We start from the raw sequence: 21,530 nt of genomic DNA, 5'->3' as shown, positions 1-21,530 counted from the left end.
CTGGCTTACGTCACTCACAGACTATCGGACGCTTGGAGCGTCGTGCCCGCCCTTTAAGGGGCAGGCTCTGGGGGCGGGGCCCGGGCCGGCGCGGGAAAACCGCTGAAGCGCTCGATTCCCGGCCGGGGCGCACCTTGACTTCGGCCTGATGGTGGTCTCGCTTCGTTTAATTCATTATTTTGCACGTAGCAAGCCTCCAAAGACTGGCAGTATAAAAATAGTAAGTGATAGTGTTGAGCCCAAATATGTTCCAGAAACTTGTGAACTACACCGGGCTAATAACGGGAACTGGTTGAAGGTTTAGAAATTATTTGGTCAATTTGATTAATAAAGAAAGTGAATCAGAGTTCCCCAGTGGATACTGCTGAGTATCCGCTTCAAAGCAAAATAATCAAAGGAAAGGGAGTATGGAATGTGTCCTTATTACTGCCCTTCATGTTTATAATTCCCAAGTGAGAAAAGGAAAGAAGCCAATATTGGCAGGGCAGATGGGTGCACGCCTGTAATCCCAGTGACTTTGAAGGCTGGAGCAGGAGAATCACAAGCTCAAGGCCAGCCTCCGCCATTTAGCGAGGTCCTAAGCAAGTTAGTGAGACTTTCCTTTCATGATTAAAAAAAAAAAAAAAAAAGTCTGGGGATGTGGCTCAGTGGTAGAGTGCCCTGGGTTCCATCCCCAGTACCACAAGAACAACAAAAAAGTCAGTATTGGACAGCCATGGCTTGGGAGGTTTGTAGTGACTGCTTTCCTGTAAAAAAGTTAAGCACAATGCCAGAAGCCATGTTGTACACCTGTAATCCCAGTGGCTTGGGAGGCTGAGGCAGATGGATCACGAGTTCAAAGCTAGCTTCAGCAAAAGCGAGGCTCTAAGAACTCAGTGTGACCCTGGGATGTGGCTCAGTGTTCGAATGCCCCTGGGTTCAATCCTCAGTACAAAAAAAAAAAGAGTTAAGCTCAGATACTAAGGGCATGTGGTTCCTGGGTGTGGGGAACGTAGGTCACCAGCTTGAAGTTCACACATTCTTACTATACCCTATAGAAGTTAATCCCACTCAGGAGCCATATGTTAGAGTAAAGGGTCCCACTGTTTTGCATCTCCTCCTCCCCTTAAGACCATTTTTAATCACTCATAGGAAGTGTCCTGGAAGAACTTCCTTTGTGGGGAGAGGGTTACAGGGGATTGAATCCAATGTTGCTCTATCACTGAACTATATCCCATCCCTTTTGTACTTTATATTTTAAGACAGGTTCTTGCTAAGTTGCACAGGCTGGCTTTGAACCTAGAATCCTCCTGCTTCAGTCTCTGGGGTCACAAGGTGCAGTATTGCCAGGCCTTAGTTCCATTTTAAGGACAACTTTCATGTCCATAGTTTCTGACAGGGGAAATCTATACACTGGGCTAATAACAGGAAGGTACAGAACTGGTTGAAGGTTTAGAAATTATTTGGTCAATTTGATTAGTAAAAAAAAGTGAATCAGAAAACTTCGAGTTCCCCAGTGGATATCTGCTAATCAAAGGAAAGGGAATATGGAATTTTTCATTTTTGTCCTGGCCTGGAATTTGTCCCAGTTCCAGTTTTGGCTGAAGATTGAAAGAACTGTTACAGAAAAATGATTTACAATGTGATTGAAATGTATTGTTTGCATTTGGGTTTTTATTTCAATATATAGGTTTATGAAATTGGAACTAAGGTTTTCTATAAAGTTAGTCCTGACCTCAGTCCCAACCCATCACTTAGATGGCTGCTTTCATTGAACTGAAAATAAATTTAGGAACTGAAAGCCATGAAAAATCAGTGTATTGGATTCGTGGTCCTTAAGTATAATTGCCCACTATGTTCTGATTTGAATCCTTTCTTTATCACTGTATGCCAACTCCCCCTCCAACTATCCTCCCCCTACAAAGAGAGAAATGATACCATTCCAGACTGAAAAAAACAATTAAAACCTTTTTTAAAGTAGCCTCACAGGTCTGTCTACCAGTTCCTTAGCTACTTTTCAGTATGAAGGAAAATGTGGTATAACACTAGGGATTTGAGCCACATTCTATTTTGTTGTTCTTGCTTAAATTTACTAAACTACAGCATAATTTTTTCAACTTTTGCATTTATGACAGTGCCAATTTGCACAACTACCCTTCTGATGAAAATCTGAAGACAGCCTAGAGTGTTGATTATCAAATTGAAAATAAAGTTTTATATTACTGCAGTGTTTCTTAAAACATGATCCCAGGACTTGTAGGAAAAACTTTTATTGTGCATTTTTAAAATGCCCATTTCTGATTCAGAACAAGTGGTGAGGGAAAAGGGTACTACAATATTCTACCTTCGTCTGCAGGGGAAACATTGCAAGACCCACAGTGGAGGCCTAAAACTGTGGATAGACCTAAAAACTACATACACTATGGTTTTTTTCCCTATACCTGCATATCTATGATAAAGTTTAATTTATAAACTCATCATAAGACATTAACAATAACTAATAATAAAATAGGACAATTGTAACAATATGCTAATATATGTTATGTGAATGTGATCTTTCTTCCAATATATCTTATTGTACCATAGAGCTTAGCAACCTCAGCATTAATTTTTTTTTTTTTTGTATTAATGCCAGAGTTTTCTTCTACTAATGGGCAGGTGGTGCATACAGTATTGGAAAGGAAGTGACATTTATTAAAAATATCTTCCTAGGTCATTATTATGCTCATTAGTGTTCCTCATGACCTTTTGAAGTAAAGTATCACTGTTTATCCAGTATGATATTTTTATTAAGTGATCCACTTAATACACTTTTGTCCAGATGCCAAATGTACTAGTAATGGAAAATCAATATTTGGCCACCACCAAGGCAGAAGTCAAATGTTGCCATTATTGAATAAACTATTTGGATATAAATTTAAATCAAAAATTTTGAAAATTATTATAATATCATTATTAGATTTTGTTTACGTTATTTGCATTTATTTTATGCTGAATTTATTCCCATGCCATAAGTTTTTGTTTTAGTTTCTTTGGGGATATCTTTTTCTTCTGTGCAACCTCCTCTGTGGGTTTAGTAACAATTTGTTCCTTTCAGTGAGGATCATCTCAATGTGGCGGTGAGAACTCATGGATGGGTTAATGAGCTCTGTAAGTATGGCAGCACATCTTGGGTGCTTTGTTCACCTGGATATGTTCAATGACCAGAGAATCTACATCCAAACTCTGGGCACACCTCCCAACTCTACCACTGTAATGTCAGAATGGCACACATTGCTTCTTTAAATATATATATTTAAAGAAGACACAATATTTTATTTATTTTTATGTAGTGCTGAAAATTAAACCCAGGGCCCTGCATGCACTAGGCGAGTGCTCCACCACTGAGCCACAACCCCAGCTCACAAATTGCTTCTTTAAAGTGATATCTTTAACGTACTTGGTGGCTTTTCAGATATGCATACCCTTGATGGCCTGTGCAGTTTCATGTGTGTTCTTAGAGTAAACACCAAGATTTGAACCTTTTGATTTGCATGATTTTTGTGGGGTTTTCCAGATCAAGAGAGTAGCATACCATTTTCACAGATCACCTCAGCCGCTTACAGGAAGAGCTATTAAAACCTTTAATGGTCATTATTTTGTTTAATCGTACAGTGCAGGAACAGTAACGTCTTAGTATTGCTAGCTGTTAGCTTTTTTCTCAGTGACCAGGTCACTATACTGGACATTTTCTATGCCAAATACACATTCACATTCAGCTGAGGTTGGTAGAGAATTCTTTTATTTATTTATTTATTTTCATAATTTTCATGTTCTTTATTCTGTGTGGATCAAATATAATTTATAATGAGATGTTGTACATGATTTCAAGGATTTTTTTCTTCATGAAATTTTGATGAAGACAAACTGACATTGAGAATGATTTATTCTTGAAAGGTGTGACTAATTCCCACATAGGACTTTTTCATGAAAGATTTATAGCCTAAGTGGAATTAAATGGGTAAACATTAAATACAATTTATAATGGTTATTCTATTTCATTTCATAAATGTAAGTATGGTTTTGTTCAGTTCCATAAGCATTAGAAAATTCATCTAAAATATCTATTGTAATGTTATTCTGCCTTATACTCATATTTAAATATTTATAAATATTTGTTTACCTTCATCAGAAAGATTACTACACTTTTTCTAAATTATCTAATTAACATTCTCTCTAAATAAACAACTTAGCTAAATAAATATACATATTAAAACAAGTTAGGGAAACTGCTTTGTACTGAAGTATGAAGCTCTTCACTGAGATCTCCTAGGATAGACTCCATTGTGGACTGCTTTACTGTGAAATTTCATATCTGTCAGAAAAGTCAGTAAAGTTAGATCTAAAGGCTATCACATTTTAATAATTTTAATTTTCTTAATTACAAAACAGGAAAAGTTCATCCTATTATAAGTGGAAGAGTAAAAAGGTGTTCATTCCCTCTCCTCTTACCTATATGATACAAGTTAACAAACTATTGTGCATCCTTCTGCAGTGTTTCCATGGTCACACACTTATATCACATGCATACACATGCATGTCCATACATGAAGATACTCTTATGCAAATATGGAATCATATTCCACCACTTCTATACATTTTGCTTTTCTCACTTCACAATCCTTGTAGAAATGCTCATACACACCTCCCCAAGGTCCATTGGCAGAGCTCTCATTCTCTATTTTTAATGGTTACATGACAATATAATAAATATGATACAGAATGTGAATTTTTACTATCTCCTCTTATCTTTTCTTCCTCATCCTTTTTTTCCTTCTCTTCCTCTTCCACTTTCCCTTTTCCTCTTACTCTTCCTTCTTCTCATTTTTTAAAAATTTAGTACTGGGAATTGAATCCATTATAACATCGGATTACCTCTGTAATCCTTTTTCTTTCATTTTGAGACAGAGCCTTACTCGGTTGCCTCACCTGAGGTGGAATTTGCAATCCTCCTGCCTCAGTCTCCTGAGTAACTAGAATAATAAGCATGCACTGCTTTGCCCAGCTCCTCTCTTCCTTGCAGCAATAGGACCCTGATTTTTATTTCGGACAGTGATGCCTAGATAAAAGGATTCATTCTCCACCTCTCTCTGCAGTTAAGTATGATAATGTGCTAGCCAAAGATATGTAAGCATTGCAAGGACTTTTAGGAAGGCTACTAAAGGAAGTTGACTTAGCTTGGCAATGGGCACTTTTGTTCTTTCCCCTTCTTCCCTCCTAATCCCTGGAATTGGGATGTGATGAATGAACTCTGGCAGCCTATGGGTCCATGAGCAAATACTGGCAAAGCAGTTAAGACAGGGAGGCTAGATGGCTGCAACGTCTTTCCAAACCTAGACTTCCTTCCCTTGGATATGTTTTACATGAATAAATAAATAAACTTCTACTTTGGTTTTAAGTATGTTATTTCTTTTAGATGCAGCCAAATCCAATTCTAATGATAAATTTCAAGTTTGCTCTATAAAGATATAGAAGAGGAGAGTTATACTGACAGATGTGTTTGATGAAAACTCAATGTTAACTCGTATTCACCAATACAATTGCCCTTTCCTTTAAACAGGTTCAAAATTCTAGTTTCTAAGATGGCTCTAAAAGGTAGACTATTTTTCAAAGCAAAATAAACCAAATCCTTTACACATCCTATAGAAGCCATCTTGACATTAATTTCTTTCGAAAGTATAAGCAATTTGATTTGAATTAATGTCAGGAGGATACATCTCTAGTAGGGAAAATTTAGCTAAATAAGAACCCCAGATGTGTGGGCAAGGGACAGCAAGGAAATATTAATGTTACCCTGTAATGGTTAATTTGAAATGTCAACTTGATTGGATTAAGAGACACCAATGATTAATAGGCTTCTGGGTGTGTCAATGAGGGTGTGTCTGGGAATGATTGGCATGTGGGATAGCAAACTGAAGTGGAGACCCTCCCTAAGCTTGGACAGCACCATCTATCAGGATGGTGGCTTGGATGGAATAAAAGTTGGAAGAACAAGGAAGCAAGAGCAGATGCAAGCTTGATTCTTCTTGGAAGAGTTCTTTTCTTAATTGCTACTGTGATCTCCTGAGGATATCAAACTCTTGCTTTTTTACTTTTTCAAAGCAGACTCTGCCAGTGATCCTCCAGGGAGTTTCCAGAAGCCTTTGGTCTATGACTAGGGTAGCACTGTTGATCCCTCTTGTTCTGGGACCTCAGCCTCTTGGACTGCAGGGCTACTGGTTCCTCCAGTTCTCCAGCCTGCAGACGGCCACTATGGACCATCCAGCTTCTGACTGTGTAAGCCAATCTAATAAATCTCCTTTCTATAATCATACTTCTTGTAGATTCTGTTCCTCTAGGAACTCTGACTAATAGACACCCTTTGTCAATTGAAGAAACCAAGCAGGATTTCTGTGTATCAGCCCTGCCACTAAGAGCCTTGCTCTTCCTTCAAGTCAAGTAACAAAGGGGAAAACATGACTCTTAGGAAGTTTTCAAGGAAATTTCTGTTTGTCAAGGCTCTCCCTATTCTCCCACCCCATAATGGGGATTGAATCCATGGGTGCTTTACTACTGAGTTACATCCCCAGTTTTAAAAAATTTATTTATTTTTTTTTTATTTTGAGGAACTAAGTTGCTTAGGACCTCACTGAGCAACCTCTGAGGCTGGTCTCCAACTTGGGAGATATTGGGATTACAGGTGGGCACCACTGCACCTGGCTGTCAAGGACGTTTCTAAACCAGACAGTAACCAGGAACTGCCCATCACTACATATCATCAAATAACTCTTGTCTGATGACAATATAAAATTAGACTAGCAAGTTTGCTATAATAGTTTATTTAGATGAAACCATACTTACATAGAATACTGCCAAGTTGGGTAAATCTAAAGGAATTCAGTGTTTCACTACAAGGGATTTGAATAGTTGGCATTTTACTATACAATGTTTAATAGTGTTCAAGTGGTGAAAACAAACATTAGCAGAGCAGATCAAAAAGTTAAGAAGTATTAGCAGTGAGAAAAATGTCTTTGATGCAACAAACATGGCCATTTGAAATTTATTTAAATTGTAACTGAAACTGGTAGAGAAGTTCAAGCTATAAGGGACCATTCATTTTAACCTATCAAAGAAGATTAATGAATACTTATAAAATTACTCTAGGTAAGCAAATATTATTACTGTTACTTAAAGGAGTTTAAATATTGAAAATTATGTCAGATTTTACCTTTAAAGAGATTTTCTGAAAACACCATTTGTTTATATTTAACAAAATGTTGAAGACGTCTCTTTCACTCATGGTTTCGTATATATTTTTAAGCAGCAGGAAGACTACAGGGCAGAAACTGAACTCCTGATGGCAAGAAATTAAACATGCTTTCAGTAATCCAGTAGACTATTATTTCAAAGTCTAGTATTTGTAATTGAATTACACCGATACAAGGTATTAATTACATAATTATACAAAATAAAAGTCACTCAAAATCTTCTCAAACTTTTTCAATGCAAGATTACTTTGTTGTAATACAAGTTGGTAAGTCATAAATCAAAATACTTGTATAAAAGGTCAAATGTCTTTTTAAAAAATTATTATTGTAGCAAACATGTAGATAATGCCCACATGCTGAGTTTTATGTTTAAAGAACTTTTTTTTTTTATTGGCTCTGACTTTACCCTTTCTGTTTTTCCTTTCATCAAGCTGAACAAATTGCTTAGCTCCTTCAAGTATAACCTCCCACAGTCTCATTCCACATGTGGACACAAAAGGAGGCACAGGATCCAAACTGATCTCAGAGTAAAGATGAAGATTTTTCTATGATTGGGGGAGAGTTTTTGTCTCAATAAACAAACAAAAAATGTATTGTGTCAACCGCTACTGGCAGCTATTTTGAGATTACAGTGGTAGCCAGTCTATGGACAGAACCAAGACATTGCAAAGGACAGAGTGGAGAGAATCATAAAGGTATGGAAATGGTGTCTTTGTGTTGCTTCATTTCCAGTCTGCCCTGTTCCCTAAGAGCCCTGATAGGCTATAAAGTACAGTGCCTTTTTGTTTAATTCAAAATGTTTTATTCTTTGGTTTTGGTTACTTAAGTCCAAAGCATTCTTGATGGAATCTTTGTCAAATCAAGGCAAAATCCTTCTAAGGCTTTGATGTTGATTATATAGGTATCTTCATGAACACCTTGATTTTAAGATATTTAACATATACATCATTTTTTTTTTTATCGCTGACAACACAGTGAAGAGATTGAGATACCGAAGGAATGGTTGTTATTAGCTTTTTCAATTATTTCCCAGAGGCATTTTTTCTTCTTTTTTTAGTTGTTGACAGACCTTTATTTATTTATTTATTTGCATGTGGTGCTGAGAATCAAACCCCGCACCTCACACTGAGCCACAATTCCAGCCACAGAGGCATTTTTTCAACTTGACTAAAACATTGAGTGTTTAGGGTTTTAAGTCAAATGATTTTTTTTTGCCAAAATGAAAAGTGTATTGATTTAATCTTGAACTTTAGGTTCACCCTATTTATATGTTTGCTATGGTTTCAATAAGTGTCTCCCAAAGACTCATATGTTAAAGAATTGGTCAGCAACCTGTGGCACCATTGGAAGGTGGTGGAACTTTGAGGTATTGGGTCCTAGTGAATGAAGTTAGGTCAACAGGAGGGGTGCTCTTGAAGGGGTGACTGGGACCCCAGCCTTTCTTCCCCCTCCTCTCCTCTCCCTTCATTCTTTGTCATCATGAGTTGAGCAGGCTCCTGTGCCTCATGTTCCTATCATGGCTCAAAGCAACAGGGTGTAATAAGCATGGACTAAAACCTCTAACACTGTGGGCCAAAAAAGACCCTTCTGTGTGTGTGTGTGTGTGTGTGTGTGTGTGTGTGTGAGAGAGAGAGAGAGAGAGAGAGAGAGAGAGAGAGAGAAAGAGAGAGGGATAGATAGATAGATATTGGGGATGGAACCAAGGGCCTCATGAGTGCTCTACCGAGACAGGATCTCATTGAGTTGTGCAGAATTTGTGATCCTACTGTGTCAGCCTCCTGAGTAGTTGGGATTATAGGTGTTGCCACCACACTTGGCCTAACCCTTCCTCTTTTTAAGTTTATTTTCTTAATTTATCTCAGGTTATTATGTAAGAGTGAATGAAAGCTACCATGTTTAATTTTCTTTCTTTTTTGCTCCTCCTTCTCTTTCTTCTTTTTGGCACTGGGATTGAACCCAGTGATGCTTAACCTCTGAGCCACATCCCCAGTCCTTTTTATTTTTTATTTTGAGACAGGGTCTCGCTAAAGTTGCTTAGGGCCATGCTAAATTGCCTCAAACTTGCAATACTCCTGACTCAGTCTCCCGAGTTGCTGGGATTACAAGCATGTGCCACTGCACTCAGCTCATATGATTAATTTTCATATCTAGACTGAGTACATCAATTATAATGGCAAAATATGGGAAGTTATTTTTTTCACCCATTTTAATAGACTGAGAGTTTTTGATCCTTTCACATGAGTACTGTTGGAAGGTAGACTTCCTAATTCTTCCTATACCTGGTTACTCGTGATTCCCTAAAAAAGAAGTGGCTAATTTTATGTTTTGAGAGATGCCATAACAATCACATAAAAATATATCCTTTTAAAGAGAACAGATGAAGATAATAAACTGTTAGTCTGATTTTTTACTCAAAGAAACATAGAAGAATAAGGGGGAGGAGGAGAAGAGGGGAAGGCAGAGGAGGAAAAGGAAGAGGGGAAGGAGAAGAAGAAAAAGAATGAGAAGGAGAAAGAAGAAGGAAGAAAATATCTTTGTGCTTCTTTACCAGAAGATAATCTGCACAGAAGAGATTAAAATATAGAGCCATTATACAATCTCTCTCTCTCTCTGCCCATTATACAATGTTTTGTTATAATGTATTCATTTGATAACAGTGCTTTGTTGTGTAATGCCAGATTCCTGGGACCCCAATAGATCTCCAGGAGCTGAATCCAATGCAATCACACAAGAGTCTTTATTGCAGGCTTGAGCCTGGACTCATAACCGTTCCGACGCAGTGGTCCTTTGTCCAGTGAGATTTTATAGGTTTGGGGGGAATACTCTATGCATCACAACATCACACAGCAAATCATTCCATACCGCGGGAAAATCAAACCACAACTCTTAACATTGATTAGCACATTCACTGGTGGGAACAAGTTGGGTAGGGGTGATTGGTTAATATAAGAGGGGGATTCCTTTTAACTGATTGGTTTAGGCCACGAGGGTGTACTTGCTAAACTACGTGGTTTCCCAACAGTTATCAACCACCATAAGCTAGTGGGGGGGGGGGGTCATCTGGCATCCCAGGTATTTTCTTTGTCTCATGCTGACTGGTGGTTGCTAGGGAGTTGCTATAGGTCCTTACCTAGCCTAACTGAGTCAGGGAAACCTGGCACTGCAGACCTCTCCTGTTATTTACAGACAAACAACTCAGCAGGGTGGGTATGTGCCTAGGAGTGCTCTGTGGGTTTTTCCAAGGACAAGGGTCACACCCCCTTCCTTGGACAGGTGTTGCTCTGAGGTAGAGGCTGGTTTCTCAAAAATGGAGTCACATCAGTTTCTCAGCTGCTTCCTTTTGTTTCTGATATGTACTGGAGAGTATCCTCCACCTCATTCTATGCCATGAATGCACAATTTCCTCCAGGAAGTATAGAAAATAGACAGGTCATATTACTTTTTATCAAGTTCCTTCACACCAAGGCAGGAACAGATGCTAAGTTGGTCTAATGCTAGGTTGGCTGGGAGCCCTGAGCAGAAATGCTCCATGTCTTTTTGCTCCATTGCTGAACACATTGCTCAGTTCAGGCCCAAGACTGCCAGATGGTCAAAGAAACCATGCCTTCCACAGAGGTCTGAAAGCAGGTAACACCTGAGTAGAAGTGTATTGAAATAAAAACAAAAATCCTCTGACTCATCTGAATACTGAATAGGACTAAAGTGACATTTAAAAAATTGTTTGGCTTAAATTTGGTGTCTTGATTGATTTCATTTCATTGGCTTGAATGGGGTTTAAGACGTTGCTTAATGAGGGCAGCAGTTGTAACAATGGCTGGTTCTAAGGAGGAGACAGGTCACAGCCTGGCATTCACTGGGCCATGTTTTCTTAGTGGGCAGAGTGATACCACAAAACAAAACTGGGTAGACAGTTTATTTGTTCACTTTTTTCCCACACTGGTATGGCAGGCCATCCTCTCCTTCCTTTTTCCATGTGGTGATCACATATGGGCAGGGTGTGTGGCTCTTTTTGGAAGGATCTCAGCATCTTTTCATTTTTTTGCTTTTAACTAAATTTGAAACATTTCCAACAATATAGAACGACACTAAAATCTTTAAATCCTGTGACATATTATGAAGAACATATTGTGAATTTATTTTATCCAGGAAATGAATATCCACAATGAAATTAATGCCTACAGTATTAAACTCTTTCTGAGGGAAGCAGAAATGTAATTTAATGGTTGTGAACAACCATGTTAGGTGATCAAATATATTCAGAATATTCAGTATCCTGATTTAATTTCTTATTTCCTTTCTTCTGCAAATCTTAGATTTATTCTGCTCTTTCTCCCCTTGGATTCTAAGGGAACTTAGATTATTGACTTGAAACATTTCTTGATTTTCTTTTGTCTTAATATTGCTATATCTAATATGAATATGGCCACTTCTGCTTTCTTCTGATTAATGGTTGCTTGCTGCATACATATTTAGCTATTTGGCGCTCAATACTATTGTGATTATGTCCCACAAATTTTGATATTTTATATTTCCATATTCATCTAGTTTAGTGTGTATATGTGTGTGTGTGTGGTGGGGAGGGAGAGAGAGGGAAAGAGATGTGTGTTTGTATTTTAATTTCCCTTGGGGCCTCCTCTTTGATCTGTGAATTATTGGTAATGTATTGTTTAGTTTTAAAGTATTTGGAAATTTTCCTATTATCTTAATACTTTGATTTCTTGTTTGAATCTACTTGGTTGTGGCTAAAGAACATACTCTGAATGATTTCAATTCAGATATCACTTTATTGAGGTTTAAACTTGTTAAAGTTTGTTATAGTTCTGGATGTGATCTATATGTTCCATGGAAACTTGAAGAGAATGTACATTGTGTACTTTGAGTATTCTGCAACTAGATCTTGATAGATGGTATTGGTTGAGCTTCTAATAGTCTGATTTTCTCCCTAGTTGTTCTGTTAATTGTTGGGAGAAGAGAGTTAACATCTCTAACTGCTATTGCAGATTTGTCTATTTATCCTTTCAGTGCTGCTTTTTTTTTTCCCTTCACATAAATTCTCAGTTGTTGTTGGGGTGTACACATTCAGAACTGCTGTGTGTTCTTGGAGATTCGCCATTTTATCACTATTGTCTCCTTCTGCCTCTGGTGATTTTCTTATGTTTGAATTTTGTTGAATCCACTTTCTTTTGGTTGCTTGCTATATTTTCTCATCATCTTATTTTCAATGTGCTTAAAGCATCAGATTTGAAGTGAGCTTCCTGTAGACAGTTATGATTAAGTCATGTTCTACCAATTGTCTTTTAATTGGTACATTAGGAACATTTATATTAATGTAATTTGATATGTTTGGGCTTAGGTCTGCCATTTTATTCATTTTTCTATTCCTTTTGTTTTTGTATTTTTTCTTGCATTCCTGGGAATTAAGATGTTTTAATAGTTTATATTAATCTATCCATGGTATTTTTAGTGTATCTCTTTGTAAAGCTTTTTAGTGACTTCTCTTGGTAGTATAACTGTTACAGTTTGGTGTCATGTCATTTTACTAGTTTGATTCAACTGTGGAAATTTTACTTACATATATGTTCCTTAGCTGTCCTTGTATGACTACCTTAAATATTTCTTTCATATGCACTTAAAACTATACTAGGCAGTTTTATATTTTTTTTTGCTTTGACCTTCAAAAATAATTTAGAAAACTTAAAAAAGAGGAAAAAAGATTATTATAATTACCCAGAAAAAAGACTATCATAATTTCCCCCCAAAAGGTCAAGAATGGGAATTTATTCTTATTTACATATTTTTCTGGGTTGAACCCAGGGCCTGGAGCATGCTAAGCAATTGCTTTACCACTGAGCCACATTCCCAGCATAAAGAACAGACTGTAATCATTTTTACATAAAAGATGCTACAGAAATGCAAACAATAATTTTATTATGCCTTCTGCCTAATTAAGACCTATTCAACATTTAAAAAGGTGTAGCAGGGCAAGGTGGTACAGGCCTGTAATTCCAAGAACTCCCTAGGCTGAGGCTGAAGGATCACAAGTTCAAGGCCAACCTTGACAATTTGGGGAGACCCAGTCTCAAAATAAAAAAAAAAAATAAATAAAAAGAGCTGGGGATGTAGTTGAGCGGTAGCCTGCAAGTGCGAGGCTCTGGATTCAATCCGCAAAACCAAAACAAACCAAACACAAAACGCTCTACTTTCCTCTTTGAGCAAAAGACAAAAGGAAGATCGACAGTGCGCATGAGCACAAGAGTCCTCCGGGAACGGAGGTCCGGACGCCAAAGAGAGGGAAGGCGTGGCTCCATCCTGGCCTCTCACTGGTTGCGCCCCTCAACGGCAAATTGCACATAACGTCACGAAAGGTCTGTACTTCCGTTTCCGGCAACTCACGTTTCTCTTTCTTCCTGTCTGGCTGGAAAGATGGCGTCCCGTAAGGAAGGCGCCGGCTCTACCACCACCTCTTCCAGCTCCACCACCGGCGTGGTAGGGAAGGGCAAAGGCAAAGGCGGCCCTGGAGATTCGGCCGTGAAGCAAGTACAGATAGATGGCTTGGTGAGTGGACTTCTGTCACCACAGGCCCACGTGCGGAGCGCAGTTCCCAGCCTGACCCCGCTCGCCCTGTCCTCGCTGCCTTCCCTTTGGGTTTCGTGAGGCCGGTCCCAGATTTTCCCCTAGTTCCCTGCTCTTTCCTTTCCACTTTTTGTTCGGAAGACAGTACAGCCATCTCTGGCTTCTGATGGGGCAATTGGGGACAGATAAGAAGCGTGAGGGTGTATGTGTGTGACACATACTTGGTCTTGTTTTGAGATGTCTGGGAGAGAAGATTTGGAAAAAGGGCTTCTGGGTGCCAGCAGTTGACGGAAGGTGTGGAGAAGGATTTAAGACCCTAGTTTAGGGCTTTGAAAAGGGGAGAGTGAGGGAAACAACATTGTTTCCTTGCCTGGGCTTCTGACACCTGTAGCTTCTCAAGAGATTTACCTTGTAGTCACTCTAGTGTAGTTCAGCACTTTACTTGAAACCGAATAATCATAATGAAGTCTTTTGTGGTGTTAATTCTGAACTATATAAAATGCCTCAGAATAGCCTAAAATGTATTTAGTCGTTAGGATTTATGAACTAGGACATTTATGGAAATCTTGGTTAAGGAATTGCACAGATCTAGAATCACGAAATTTTATTTCTATTGTTACAACAAAAGTGCATTTGTAGGACTTTTTAGCTTTAAAAACATTCTTCCTGATTTTCTTAAAAAGAAATTTCCTCTCTTGGATCCCTCCGTATTAGGTAACTTTCATGTTTTTAAAGGTTTGTCATTTTCTATTAGTGAAGACCTTAGACATTTATAATAAGGAAAGGTTTTTAAATTCATGTGCAAGTTGTAATTTCAGGGGCTATGTTTGAGGAAATTACTGATAATTTTGATCCAGCATACAGCTGAAATTTTGAACTGACATAAGTAAACTGGTTTAAAAAAGGTAGCCTGGTTTGAGAGTTCATTCAGTCTTCTCATCTCTGTCATCCACTAGCTCTGGGACCTTGGCAAGGTTAACTTTTCTAAGCCTCACTTTCTTCATTTGTCAAGTGGGGATGAGAACTATCTATGACAGGGTTCTTGTTTGGATTAAGTGGAAAACAGTGATCTTCACTAATCACTTAAACTAGTTAGTTGTGGTTATCATTGAGTTCAGTGTCTTTGGAGGGCAGAGTTTGAAAGATGCAGGCAAAAGGGTTACTTTGGAATGTTCCTTCATTTCCATAATATTTTGAACAATAATATCTTCTACTTACTGGTATTTTGGGCTTTCACTGCTTATTGGAGGAGAGATGCATGTTCTGGAATAAATGACATTTAAAAAAAATTTTTTTAGATGTTGATGAACCTTTATTTTATTCATTTATTTATATGCGGTGCTGAGAATCGAACCCAGCGCCTTCACATGCTAGGCAAGTGCTCTGCCACTGAGCTACAACCCCAGCCCCTAAATGACATATCTTTAGAGACTGCAAATTTTTGAGTGGACTTGAATTATTCCTGCAAAAGTAAATACCACTTATTCACTAGGGAAATGTTTAAGTCATTTCTTAGGAACTTATTTCTTAATAAATTTGCTTATGCTTCAAAATAATCCTTTGAATTATTTAGTTTCCTGAGTTGAAAAAGGCAACAAGTATGAGGCATGAATCTATTTATTGGAGGTAATTTATTCAACAAATATTTTAGAACATTCTTCTAAGTGCTAAGCACTTCTATTGAAGTCAAAGAGCTGTCTGTATTTGTAATGTTTTATTCTTTTCATTTCACTGTTAGTAGAATCTGCCATCACTAGTTCCCTGAATTAATTAATTAAAAAAAGATCAATGATAACATTAGCAAAAGAGCTGTCAATGACATAAAAATATCAGATAGGCAAAATAGTGTTTATATTATATAATTTAAATACTTACAAATAAACATTGCTAACTAATTTTCAACTTGGAAAATATAACATCGAGAGTATCTTTGAATCCCCTTTCTTCCCCTTTTCATCTCTTCCTCTCCTTTCTCTTCATTTTATATAAATCACCATTGTGAGCTTTCTTTGATTTCTTTACAACTTCACCAGATTATTTGTAAACAAATTAAGTTTTGACTATTAATATAAATAAATGAATAAAGTATAAATTGAGTTGTATAGTTTCTCATGTTTTGAGTCTTGAGATATGTCTATTTCATATCATGATTGTTAAGTTTTAGGATGTTTCTTGTTAGCTTTACTTTACTTGGTAGTGTCATATTATTTTCCTAAGCAGTTGTATCACTTCACATTTGTCCCCAGTAGTATATGAGGAGACCCAGTGTTCTACACCTCTTTTACCTTTGGTGGCTAGACTTCTGTCCTTTCTACTATAATAAATTAGAATAGTATCACTCACAGTTTTTCATTCCAGTAGACTTGTTGTGTCTCTTATTGTCTCCTGAAAGGGTCTCGTGTTTGGTATAGTGTTGTGGAATAGAAGAGTGGATTTTTATTCTAGTTAAGTGCTCTCTTTGTAGACAAGATCAAGCTCCTTCCTGTTGAACTTTCCATGTAAAACCCACTTACTTTCTCAGAACAATTTGAATCTTACCCTTTTTCAGTTCATTAGTTCCTCTCTACTCCTAAGTGTGGTCCATGCACCAGTAAGATGCAGAACAGCATTGGCCTGACCTGAGAGGTTGTTAGAAATGCAGACTAAAAATATCATAAATTCTCAACCTCCTCTCTCGACCTGAATCAGGTTATATGTGTAATATTGTTTGAGAAACACTTGGTCTGGTCCATATTGACTTCCTTTCATTGAACTTTTTATAATTGATAGCAGCATGTATTCATCTTTGTATGTGATCAGACATGTCAGTTACTTTTTCAGTTGAATGATAATAACTCTTTGGTGTAAGACGTTTGTATCCTCCATCTTTCCAGTGCTAAAAACCCATTGCCATTAAAAATTGTTACCTTTTAAAATGATAGGTTTGATGATGGAATATTTCTGGAAAACAGATTGAATAGTCCTGCTGTCAAGCACAAAGAGATTGTTGGAGTTCTTTTGTTGCGATTGTTCATTCTCTCATTTATCATGTGGTACCCAGTAACAGATTTTATTGTTTGTTAACACTTTTTATTTTGCAAGTAAAAAAGTCTGTCATGAATAAAAAAATGATCACCTTTTAAGCTTTATTTTCCTATATTTGTAAGAAGTTATCTTACCATTTTAGTATATTGTTAGCTTATTGTTAGTTTCTCTTCCTGTGGTTTTGTAAATAAGGTCAAGTATATTATTAATTAATGGGAAAGCCTGAGTTACATATATCTCTGTTGTCATTTAGTTGTCAACTCATGTCCTCTCATTTGAGCCCTTGTTATTTTCTGAACCTCTCATTTACTTGTTGCTTGTTTGTTTCCTCATAGTAGAATATCATCTTCTTGAGAGCAGAATCTGTTTCAGGTGTGTTCACTGCAGTATTTCCAAGTGTCTAGAACAGTGCCTGACATATAGGAGGCATCCAAACACTGAATGAATTCATATAATTCTGTTGTGGTAGTTTTATTGAAAATGAATCATGAGAGCAAACTGAGTAAGTCTTTTGTAGGATAATAAGGTTAATAGAATATTGGTGAGAAAGGAGCACACAGTTGAGAATATTCAGAAACTAGTTAGTTTTATGAGCTTTGTTCATATTTCATCTTTTTATTCGTTGGACTTTCATCTTCAAGAAAATCACTCATGTTAATTGAGCACCCAGTATTTATAAGACCCTGCACAAGAATGTTTAACAGTATTTTTAATCTGGCTTTAGTGGAGAATAAATAGGTTATTTCACATATGAATTTTTCAGTCAGATAACTTGAAAGTCTTTCAAACACCAAAGCTTTTACATTTTAACCATTTTAATTATAAATCCTTCTGATGTATATTATGTAATTTTCTACCATTATAGGTGGAGAATATTGAACATAATCTCACTTTTTTGTGACTTAGTATAATCATTAAGAATGTAAATTATTGACCCATATTGGACAGTATTTCTCAAAAATAGGGTGGACCAAAGGGGAGGCAGGAGGGGCCGGGGGGAAGGAGAAAAACTGGGTAATGAAGTTGACCAAATTATACTAGGAGCAGGTATGATGTATTACAGTGAATTCCAGTTTTATAGATAATTGTAATGCATTGATTAAAAAATAGTGAAATAGAAGGAAGACCAGTAGAGTAGAAGTGGTGATCAGGGGGAGGGAGGAAGAAAGGAAGAAGGTCATCTTGGTAATTAACATGGAGAAAACTATATCATATGCATTTATGAATATGTCAAAATGAACCTCAATATTATGTGTAACTATAATGCAATAAAAATTAAAAAAGAAGAAAAAATTCCAAAGGGTAGTCCTAGTCTTTGTATTTATATAATGAATGTCCTATGTCATTGAGTTTAGGTTGGGTGCTTTTTGTTTGTTAAATTTATCTCTTATGCCCTTGACTTCTAGCTTTTTATTTACTATAGATGAAAAACCAGTTAAGCATTCTTGTTAGGATTATTTCTAACCTTAGAGTAAGTACACTCTTGAATGAGGATTAAATTAAATACACAGCCTGACGTCTTGACTGCTTAGTTTTATTATTTGCTCAGACAAGGAAGATGTTATTACTTGTAAATAATAACTATTTTATAAAAGAAAAAGGCATTTGACATATATTATTGTATCTTGGTATACCTCCATTAACTGATAGGACTAGTATTATTTGGATTATACATATGATTCATCCTCTTACAGAAGCTGAGTGCTTTTCAAAGACATAATGCAGCCTATCCTAGAGCTTGAATTCAGATCACGTCTTGTTATCCTTGATTCATTTTTCTTCTATTATTTCACCTGTTTCCTACATTTTAAGGACTTGATGTTTATTTTTATGTAACAGGTACTTTATAAAGTGCTTCTTGACTTACAGGGGTATTATCTCTTGGTAAACCCATTGTAAGTTGAAAATATGTTAAGCCAAAATTGCATTTAATAACACCCATTCTACTGAACATTTGGATTAGCAACATAGCATACTGTAGCCTATTTATTTATGCTCTCATGGCTGGCTGGCTGGCTGACTGGCAGTAGGGCTCACTGCTGCTACCCAGCATCGTGAGGAAGTGTCTCACCACATATCTCTAACTTGTGAAAAGATAAAAATTAGAAGTTTGAAACCAAACTGCTATCACTTTTTTTACACCATTGTACAATCGAAGATTTATAAGTAGAACCATCATAAATCAAGACTGTAGATTACATAGCATTGATGTCATAAGAGCTCTGATGTAAAGAACCATTATTCCCATTCTATAAATGAGGAAACTCTGATAAACAGATTTATGCGACTTGATTAATGTCAAAATGAGAGAAATAGAAGCTAAGTTGAACACAAATAATCCAGTGTTCCTTGTTTGGTTAGAACATATATTTTCTAAATTTAGGTTTCTTAAATCTGGTCATATTTCTCACTTTTTATTGTGTCTGCCAAGTTTTCTTGGATGAAAGCTTCTGATTTTAGCATTTACATGAAAATTTGGGTGCATTTGCTTTCAATTCAAAATTAACTCATAATTTTGTTTTGGTAAAATATTTAATCTATCATACTTGCGTATTATTTTATTTGGAAAGGTATGAGATACAATTTCAAGGGAAGATAGCTTTAGTTTTTTTCCTGTAAATTACTTTTAGAAGATCATTCTATAAAGTGTTATACCCAGTGCAGATTGAGTACCAGAGTACAGTGTAACATACATACCCATCTATTTGATGGTAAACCATACTGTTTAATCAAAACTGAAAAGGCTAAAATGGATACCTGAATATATTGGAGTAGTGTGCTGTATTTTTGTTAATATTGGTATCAAGCCCAAGCATACAAGAAAAAAAATGTGATTCAGAAAAGTAGTGGTAACTTAGTATTAACTTAGTGAAAATAATGAATTATTTTTTTACTCTTGACACTGAACATCACCTGTATTTTTTCCATCACCTTTATTTTTGATAAACTTTTAAAAATCTTGTTTTATCCCCAAATAATAAATAAACTAGTCCCTAAATGGCACAGGTATGCAGGTATCCTGATGATTATATAAAAATTTTCTACCCTATACTTTGTGTAATTCTATCCCTGTCCACAACTAGTTTCATTTGATGTAAATGTAAATTGACACAATACATATATGCTAAATAAATTTTTAGAAAGAAAAATGTACATCTATATTGTAAGAAAACTCAGGGAAACCACAAAAATCCATAAGGAAGAAAGTTTTAAAGCTTTTAACATGAAATTGGGTAGTACCATTATGATTTGGGGGTTTATCTTTCTGGTGTTTTTCCTGTGCTTAACAAATACATAGACTAGAAAGTCTTCATTGTAAAATTAAGTGTGCACGTTTGTATGCTTATTGTAGTGATTTAATTCAGTAAATATTTCTTTTCTTAGTGTTACCCCTATCTGGAAAAGTCTCAAGCTTCTGGCTTCATCTTTGATTGTTCCTTGAGGTTTTACTTAGATTCTCCTAAGGATCACTCTTTTTTTTGTTCTTAAATTTATCATTGTATTGTCTGTGCTATTCATTTCTAGCTCTCCTTAACTATTGCAAAAGCCTTATGTAACTGGCCTCATAGGCTTGATTTTGTACTTAACCGTCACACACAATACTACTGAATAAATTATCCAGTAGGAATAGCTGTAGCCCTAAATCTCAAAAACTCTTTGGAAAATCAGCATTCTACACAAAATAAAACCAAGTGTTATTGCCTGATATTCTAGGTGTTTTCAGCCATCAATTGAGGAATTATAGGCACTATTTTTTAAAAAAAATATTGTTTTAGTTGTTGATAGACCTTTATTTATTTACATACGGTGGTGAGAATTGAATCTAGTGCCTCACACATGCCAGGCAAGTGTGCTACTGCTGAGCCCCAGCCTCAGCCCCTGTAGCCATTATTTTTAAGTCTGGTTTACTGGTAGCCTTTCAAACAGTTAAACTCATGATATTTTCCTTTTGGAGGACCCCCGCCATTTTATATTTTATACAGAAATGTATAATCTTAAGTATACATTCTGAAGGATTTTTTGACCAGAAAGATGAATAGACCTTATGGACTTACTATATAGTGTCCTTTGTTTTTGTTTTTGAATCCAGAGGTGCTTAACCACTGAGACACATCCCCAGCCCTTTTTAAATATTTTATTTAGAGCCAGGATGTTGTTGAGTTCCTTAGGGCTTCACTAAGTTGCTGAGGCTGGCAGGGATTACAGCATGCACCACCATGCCTAGCTATAAACAGTTTTAATACTGGAAAGTAAAAGCCCTTTTAATCTATTAAGTCTGTCTTTAATTATAAAGACAATACACTGGGCAGTATGGGCACATACTACACAAATCAAAATACAAAAGACGAGATAGTAAAAAGAAACTCTTACTGGCTGTCATCCCTGTTTTCCAGCTACCTCTTCTCAGTCACAGTTTGTTTATATATATTAAGTATGAATTTATTTATTTATGTATTGTGGAACTGGGGATTGAATTTGGGACCCTTTACCACTGAGCTATACTCTCACCCTTTAAAATTTTTTTTTTGTATTTAGACAGGATCTTGCTAAATTGCCAAGGCTGGCCTCAAACTTGGGATTCTCCTACTTCAGCCTCCTGAGCAGCTTGGAAATTACAGGTGTACACTACAACGGCCCATAGTTATTCTTTTTTAGCCCCCCCCCCCC

The 21,530-nt window shown here is 36.6% G+C and overlaps 1 protein-coding gene and 1 long non-coding RNA gene across 2 annotated transcripts in view; both read left to right on the top strand.

Annotated features, from left to right (window-relative positions):
- The first annotated feature begins 31 nt into the window (after positions 1-31).
- Positions 32-7,856, top strand: LOC107142948. Its single transcript, XR_001503626.2, has 4 exons — positions 32-220; positions 3,077-3,129; positions 4,927-6,294; positions 7,697-7,856. It is a non-coding gene; the product is annotated as an uncharacterized LOC107142948 (long non-coding RNA).
- Positions 7,857-13,648: 5,792 nt separating this feature from the next.
- Eif3h (eukaryotic translation initiation factor 3 subunit H) overlaps positions 13,649-21,530 on the top strand; it is an 83,500-nt gene continuing 75,618 nt past the window's right edge. Inside the window, exon 1 of the mRNA XM_015486388.2 lies at positions 13,649-13,820. Coding sequence (XP_015341874.1) covers positions 13,689-13,820 — 132 coding nt within the window. The 5' untranslated portion in view covers positions 13,649-13,688. The remainder of the gene's footprint in view (positions 13,821-21,530) is intronic.

This window comes from Marmota marmota, unplaced genomic scaffold (assembly GCF_001458135.2).
Source record: "Marmota marmota marmota unplaced genomic scaffold, marMar, whole genome shotgun sequence".
Classification (NCBI taxonomy): domain Eukaryota; kingdom Metazoa; phylum Chordata; class Mammalia; order Rodentia; family Sciuridae; genus Marmota; species Marmota marmota.
The sequence above is the reverse complement of the archived record's forward strand: the minus strand, read 5'-3'. Positions and strand labels throughout refer to the sequence as shown.